General features: G+C 49.2%; 1 protein-coding gene across 1 annotated transcript; it reads right to left on the bottom strand.

Annotated features, from left to right (window-relative positions):
- Positions 1 to 6,076, bottom strand: LOC112108249 (ly6/PLAUR domain-containing protein 2-like). The gene is made up of 3 exons (XM_024202303.3): positions 6,025 to 6,076; positions 1,393 to 1,512; positions 1 to 206 (listed from the first exon to the last, which is right to left on the bottom strand). Exons 1-3 carry the CDS (start codon positions 6,074 to 6,076, stop codon positions 1 to 3), a joined length of 378 nt encoding a protein of 125 aa, XP_024058071.2.
- Positions 6,077 to 7,967: the final 1,891 nt, after the last annotated feature.

Below are 7,967 nucleotides of genomic sequence, written 5' to 3'. Positions count from 1 at the left end.
CTACGGCATGACCCTCAGGAGGGTCCAGAGAGCGGCAGCTGTGATTGCCAAGGCATTGGCTGTCAGCCCTGGCACGCCGCCAGTATTGCACAGGTCGGTGTAACAGCACGAATCGGGGTGGGACTCCCCAATTCCATCCGGGTCGGTAGGCACGCACGTCTTAACACAGGATTTGGAGACGGTGATGTTCCCGAAAAAGGGGTAACCTATAATGGATGGATTAGGAAAAAACAGGGAGAGAGAAATGGTGAAGGGAGGTTTATAGATATGATAACTTATGATAACTAGTTCCTTACACCTCTTGTCAACTGTCTGTAATTGACCATCTTGATTATCACTACAAAAGTTTTTTTCCTGCTGATAATAGGTCATCTTAATTAATTAGCCTATTAGAGCTGGTATAGCATCTTCTCTGTATGTATATATATACTCTTGTTATATGTTCCATTCTATGCATCCGATGAAGTGGGCTGTAGCCCACGAAAGCTTATGCTCAAATAAATTTGCTAGTCTCTAAGGTGCCACAAGTACTCCTGTTCTTTTTACAGATACAGACTAACATGGCTGCTACTCTGAAACTTATAGATTTAGGTTCTCCTTTATGCTAAGACCACTTGACACTGTCTTCGAAGTAGAAAGGGGCCTTAAAAGGGTAAGCAAACTATATTCAAAGGAGCCTGAGTGCAGGTGGGAAAAAGGCTCATTGGCTTTAGTTAGTATCTGTAATCCAGTGGTACCCACAATGTGCTAGGTGCTGTGTACGTGCATGTAAAGACACAGTCACTGTGCCAAAGTTGCATGGAATTCAGACCTAGGCACCAGCTGGTATTTCTGTCCTCTCCAGGAGCCTGATTCTGAACGGATACCCGTGTAAATTAAGAGAAAAGTCACTGCATATTATGATGGGGAACAGCCGTATGAGCAGTATTTAGTTTCTCCGATAATGGCACAGTGCAGACTATCAGTTCAGAGCGTTCAGGAGACGCTACTGCAAAATTAGCACTGGCGTGTTATTCTCCTTTGTAAATGACCAGCGCCGGCCAAAGCTTCTGTGAAGGAAAGTGAACAAAGGGAGTCCAGATCACCACAAGCTAGAGAGGTAAGATCGCCTGATACGGAGATGAAGCAAAGTAAGCAGAGAGAGCCCAGATCCTGGTGATTTACCACTCGGGTAGAGTTAAATAGACTATTCTCCTTCTTCTGTAAATTTGAATTTGGACTTCTCCATCTGGGTTCCTCAAAGACAGTGTAGGGGACAATGCCACACTGGCTGGGGAAGCGGGTAGGAGGGAAAGAGAGAAGAGGGTGCATGAGAAGTTATAACCGAGTTACATCAGGGATGCATTTCCTTTGCCACGTTTACTGCGTTTGCGGTGATTGGATGAGACTTACCAGAGTCTACAGAAAGCACGGTTGTCTTGCACGCAGTGTCGTTCGCAGAGCAGTTGCTGACCGAGGTGCATGCAGAGAGATCTGTCGGTTCTCTGCAGGTGTAGCATCGCAAGGACTGGGCTGCCAAGAGGAACAAAATAGCATGCCTCTGAATAGATCTTAGCAGGTGCTGAGTGTGGCGCTGCTTTTTTGGTCAGCTTTGGAGAACCTGCAATTGTTCTAAACGGCTGTTTAGAACTCCAGATTCCCTCCCCCCCAGGGTATGTTGCAATTGTAAGTCAGAGGTTCAAGTACCTCAATAACCAGCCATGTGCAGTGGCATTTGAACCCAGATCTTCAGAGCTAAAAGCATGAACCTCTACCACTTGAGCTAAAAGACCAAGCTGTAGCTGGCTCATTAATTATTGTTATTATTTTATTTTGGAAGGACCTAAGATCCATAGCCTCCTAGTTTGGGTTCCGCAACTTGAAAAGTGCAGGGATCTAGTATGAATCCCCTGCCTGGCGATCCTCATTACTTCCTTGTAGGATTGCCACCTCTGAGGTTATATCAGGTGCCTGCGTGGTCAGCATTTTTGCCAAGCAGTATAGACACTTGTTCCTGTCACGCCTGTTTATATACGCGAGAGCCGGTGCTGGGAGCTGCTGTGCGTCCGTGCACAAAGAGCAAGTGTGTTCCAGCCACCTGAAACGACTGGTTTTAGATTAAGAAAAGAACAAAAGGGATGTTTCCTCGTGAGCGTGTGTGCGTGTATTCTGGAACAAACTGCTGCAGCCCCAAGGGCAAAGTGGTTGCTGTCATTTCAAGGTGCCGTTCAGAAGAAACAAAACGGATCTCAGTTATACCCCTACCATAGCAACCACTATCACTGAGCTCCAGCGTCCACTCCAAGGATCCCTTTCACTTGCTCAGAGGGTTCTCAAAAGAAATTTCTTTCGGGATGAATTTTTCTATGCACGTTCTCTCAGCTCAGAAGAGAATTTTGTGTAGTTAGTTGTTTTTTAGACTAACTTGTTTCAGCCACCATCTGAGTTATATGTGTGTGTGTGTCAAATGCACTGATGTAACTGAGATCAGAATATGGGCCAGTGAATTTCAGATTTACACCAGAGTGACTGAGGACATGCACTCATTAAGGTATTGCTGTATAAAACCCCTGACGATGTTACAGTTGTTTTGTAATATGCTAAGAGCAGCTGCTTGCACAGTCAAGACCTTTGACATATGGAAACCTTCTTTCCTATGTGTCCTTTTTATAAACATCATCAGGGTATGTCTACACTACGGGATTAATCCGAATTTAGATAATTCGAATTTGGGAAACAGGTTGTATAAATTCGATTGTGCGTGGCCACACTAAGCACATTAATTCGGTTTTTAACCACATTAATTCGGTGGTGTGCGGCCACACTACCCCATTAATTTAACCACATTAATTCGGTGGTGTGCGGCCACACTAACCCTAATTCGAATTAACAAAATCGATTTTGGCGCTACTCCGCTCGTCAAGGTGGAGTACAGAAATCGATTTTAAGTGCCCTTTAATTCGAATTAACTGGCTCTGTAGTGTGGACGGGTGAAGGGTTAATTCGGATTAACGCTGCTAAATCCGAATTAAAGTCGTAGTGTAGACCAGGAGATCAGTCTAGTAGTAGTTTTAAAATGCAACAAATGTTTCTACTGCCACCTTCTGGGGAAAATGTAGAAAGAAATGATTTTTGTTTCTAATGCTATATTACTTGGATCCATAAAAAGCGACAAAGAGTCCTGTGGCACCTTATAGATTAACAGACGTATTGGAGCATAAGCTTTCGTGGGTGAACACCCACTTCGTCAGACGCATGTAGTGGAAATTTCCAGAGGCAGGTATAACTATGCAGGCAAGAATCAGTCAGAGATGCCTGCATATTTATACCTGCCTCTGGAAATTTCCCCTACATGCATCTGACGAAGTGGGTATTCACCCATGAAAGCTTATGCTCCAATACGTCTGTTAGTCTATAAGATACCACAAGACTCTTTGTCATTTTTTACAGATCCAGACTAACACGGCTACCCCTCTGCTACTTGGATCCAGGTGCTCTCTATTGACAATTCTCCATAGCCTCATACCTAGGGTAGTCATTTTGACTGGAATTTTCAAAGGACCCGAAGGCAATTAGCTATTCAGTGCCGACTGAATTTCAAGGGGAGCTGAGCACGTAGCTCCTTTGAAAATGCCAGCCTCGAACTGTGCAGAGGGAGGGCAGAGTATGAAATGGTCCCATTTTGATTTGCAGATGCTCTCCACCTACTTTGCACAGGTCAGAATGACAATATAAGGTAGAAGGCAGTGGTAAATTAGGCTTAGTGGGTCAGATCCCACCTCGCAGGTCCTAGAGTCCGGGCTCTAGCCCGAGCCGGAATATCTACATCACAATTAAACAGTCCCGTAGCCCAAGCCCCGTGAGCCCAAGTCAGCTGGCATGGGCCAGTCGCAGATTTTTAATTGCAGTGTAGACATATCCGTGCTCTATGGGGCTAAAAACAGCAGTGTAGATGTTCTCCCTTGGGCGAATCTCGGGCTCTGAGACCCACCCCCTTCTCCGGGTTTTGTAGCCCGAGCTCCAACCCAAGCGGGAACGTCTACACTGATCATTTTAGCCCCGGGTGCAAGTCCTGTGAGCCTGAGTCAGTTGGCCCAGGCTCTGAGACTCACTGATACGGCTTTAGGTTTTTTTTTGTTTTTTGTTTTTGTTTTTTGCAGCACAGATGTGCCCCAGGTGACCTGCAACGATTTATTTGCATAATAACAAGCGAAGGGGGGTGCAGGAAAATAGAGTTCTCCATCTCCTTTTTTTTTTGCATAAAGATGGTTGTTAACATGTGGGATCCGAACCTCAGCGAGTATAAATCAGCATAGCTGGCACGGTCTGGATGGCCATTTTTGGTTGGGCTTGATTCTGATCTCACACCAGTTTTCCACTAAGGTAACTCCATTGACATCAGTGGAGTTACTTCTGATTTACACCAGGTTAAAGGAGAAGAGAATCAGGCCCCCACGTTCCTTGTCAAAAAAAATCCTTCCCAGAGAAGCAAAAGGCCATTATTGCCATGGAGAGGGGGCAGTGGAAGGAACCAAAGAAGCACGGGGGAAGGTTACAAAACTAAGGAACAGTCCAACGGTGAGGAAAGAGCCCATGGAGAAGCAGAACAAGGGCATACAAAGGGCTGTGCTACGCTCTGGCCTGCACACCCGAGAGTGATTTGAGGGATCACGGTTCTGTGCCCAGCCATGCCCCCGTCTCACTGCAAGATCTAGTGTAAGTCACTTTTCCCTCTCTGTGCCTCAATCTTTCCATCTGTAAAATAGGTCAGTATCATGTCCCCCATCTAGGGTATTTTAATATTAAGCAACATTCTGACACCCCAGAGGGAAATAACTAAGTACGTGGAATAGGTTACCTGGAAGGGGGCTGAAACAAGAACATGGGGCAGAGCCTGAGCTGGGGTAAATCGGTGTAGCTCTGGTGAAGTAAATGGAGCTCTGCTTATTTTACCCAGCTGAGGAGCTGTCCCGTGGTATATAAATAAGTTCAGCAGATGGCTGGGTTAGCTTCAGCAGATGGAGACGATCGAGGGGTAGGGAGGAAAGGCAGGACAGTGCGAATCAGGAAAACCCCCAAGTGGTTAACTTGAAAGACTCCCGGGGTACGATTAAAGTCACAGCAGAGATGTCGAGAGAAACCCCCCCAGCAGGCTGTTAAATCTCAGCACGGCCAGGGACGCACACTGCAAGGCTATATAACAGGAACACAAGGATCACAACAAGACTGGATCACACTCAAGGTTCATCGGGGCCAGTATCTGTCTCTGACTGTAGCCAGAACCAGATGCTTCAGGAGAAGGTCCAGGAAATGCTAGAGGAGGCACGTATAGGATCATCTCCCCCATGAAGTTCTCATTCCAACCCCATTAGCTAGAGATTGGCTTACATGCTGAATCCCCTGGGCTAACACCTTTTCCAAAATTTGTGTTAGTATTAACTACCCGAGTGACACATCCCTCCCCATTGTCTGGCCAACCCTGATTTATGGACTGCCACCACAGTCACATAGCAAGTGGATCGCAACCCATCTTGCACCTAAAGGACCAAGGTGGCAGGCGAGGTGGAGCACATGTGTTAGGTCAGATCCCTGCCTGCAATTCCACGGCCTCCTTCCCGGCATGTCCCAGTCCTTTCACCCTCCCCGTTCTGCTGTGGGTCATGGATCTGGAGCAGAGAGGAGAATCCCTTGGTTCCCATTCTCCCTTGTCCCGTTACCTTGCTAGTTCTTTACACCAGCGTAGAGGGGATGTGAGATGTGACCACCCAGAGGCGGTCGCATTACACCGGTGTGAATGCCTGCACCTAGTGCAATACAGGACAGAAGGAGAGCCTCTCTCTCGACTGTCAGTAACTGCCCAGCCGGGAACATGCCGCCCCCATTTCTCTTCCCCAAAACCTTCCTCTCATTTTGCCTGATTATTTGTCAAAAACATAACAACACTCCTTCCCTCTCTCTGGGCTGTCCAGCGTAGCCTCACGCTGGGAATGTCACAGATAAATCACTGCAGCCCGGGTAATCCAGGTGAAGCCCCTGCAATCTTACCTAGCTCCACGCACACCAGGCCAGCCAGCAGAACAGCCAGAAGCGCCTTCATCCTGAGCAGACCCTCAGCCTGGGCGGCCAAGAAGAGCAAGAGCTGCTTGTTCTACTCTTCCCCTCTGCAGGTGATTTCCCGTCCTCAGCTGGTTCTGATTAGAGCCTTCCCCAGACCTGTCGTGGAACAAGTTCCTTGAGTGATCTCATCGCAGCAGGGCCCCGCCCCCTTCCTCCCCCACCCCTGCACATCCTGAAGCTCTCCAGGGCTGAAAATAGCAGGACAGGGGGGTTATGGTCAGGGATCCTTGCATTGGTTGGGGGGGGGGGTTGTACCCTCCCCATCAGACAAGAGCAGGGGGGTTCATACAGCTCATCCCCCTGCACCGGAGGGACTCTTCGTGCCAGCTCCTTGTGCCACACTGATGCCCCTCACTGACCCTCTTTGCTTTTGCAGGCAGCTGGGAGTCCCTGAGGAATAATGGCCCTGGACGAAACCGTCTTTAGAAGCTCTGGGCGGCAGAGAGTGAAGTGGCACCAGGGAAGTGAAGCAAGTCCGACAGCATGGACGGTCCTGCAGTCAGACTGCTAGGCTGGGACGTGGGCGACCTGCACTCTGCCACAGACTTCCTGTGTGATCTTGGGTGGGTCACTTAGCCTCTCTGTGTCTCAGTTCCCCCTCTGTACATTGGGGGGGGGGCACTGCTGTTCCTGGCCCCCTCCCCCTGTCGGAATGGGAGCTCTTTGAGGCCGGGTTCCTGCCACTCTGTGTTTGTACCACCCTGAGCAATGGCAGCTGCTCCTGGAATGCAAGTTACGATGTTCTTTGCTCTCTCTTTCCCTGCTTGCTGTACATTGGCCTCCATTACTCCAATCCTAGCAGTGACAGGTTGGCAACTCCTCTTCCCCTCAGCAGCCTCCAGGCCTGGAAGAGTTTCTTTGCCCGTTCTGCCCTTCTCCAGGCCCCACTGCTCTCAGACTCGGCCAGCCTTCCACTCCAGGGCTGTCTAGGTCCTGATATGGCCCCTCCCCTCCGCACCCCCCACAGGCTACAGAGCAGGAACTGAGGTATGGTCAACAAAGGGACTCGCCTGAGCATTAAGCTCAAATCACCTGATTCCCAATCCTGGGCCTTGACCACCGGCCCATGAGGAAACTAACCCCTTCCCGCCTCCGCCCTTGCCTGGTGCAAGCCCTCGTGTGGTTGGGCACAGCTGGTCACCCTGCTCTGAGCAAGCCTAGGTAATAATCATAGAGGTCACGGTGATGAGGAAAGCCCAGGGATAGTCCACACTAGCTTTCCGACTGCTGCTACCGGAGCTGCATCAATGCAACAGCTAGAGGAGGGGAATCTGCTTGGGATCCATCTGGGGAGGGTCTTCTGGGATTTGCTAAACTGCAGGGGATGTGCTGGGATTCTGGCCTGTTTACCCAGAAGCGGTACTGTGGAGGAGCTGCAACCTGGCCCAGAATCTTCCTGGCTATTCGAAGTCCAAGGGAACACGAGAGTTTTTGAAGACGACGCTATTGATAGTGATTGTAATGATAGGAAACGGTTGTGGAATGGATCGATGGGGTCACGGCAGCCAACAGTTTAGGAGCTACCAGCCTCGGGCTCCAGCCTCGTACGTAATCAGTCTGTCGCACAGTGAATCTATTGTATTTTTAATAACAAGGAAAGAAGCATTAAAGATCTGCTTTCCTGGGCTTGGTTGTAGTGACCGGGAGCAAAGCTGTGGTTGCCATGGGAGGCAGAGCTTCAGAACACCTTGGCAGGTTGTGTTGGGACTTGGTGTTCTCCACCCTCCCTTCCTGCTCAGCGAAGACATTTTCACATGAGCGAGCAAAAGCTGGGTGTGTGGGACGCACGGCTCAGCTGGGTGGGAGGCCTTCGTCATCGCCTGCCCGCTGGCTAATGGACCAGAAAGCAGGGCGTGCCAGCTTTACTTAGA

The sequence above is a fragment of the Terrapene carolina genome, unplaced genomic scaffold (genome assembly GCF_002925995.2).
Source record: "Terrapene carolina triunguis isolate 2854851 unplaced genomic scaffold, T_m_triunguis-2.0 Scaffold58, whole genome shotgun sequence".
Taxonomy (NCBI): Eukaryota; Metazoa; Chordata; order Testudines; family Emydidae; genus Terrapene; species Terrapene triunguis.
Note: the sequence above shows the minus strand (reverse complement) of the source record. Positions and strands in the feature narration are given on the sequence as shown.

Excerpts from the sequence above, each read along its gene's own strand:
- LOC112108249 (XM_024202303.3), bottom strand. The coding sequence starts at position 6,076 with ATGAAGGCGCTTCTGGCTGTTCTGCTGGCTGGCCTGGTGTGCGTGGAG. Across the intron at positions 1,513-6,024 it reads CCTGGTGTGCGTGGAGCTAG|CCCAGTCCTTGCGATGCTAC; the intron begins GTAAGATTGCAG and ends TCCTCTTGGCAG. Across the intron at positions 207-1,392 it reads CGTGCTTTCTGTAGACTCTG|GTTACCCCTTTTTCGGGAAC; the intron begins GTAAGTCTCATC and ends CATCCATTATAG.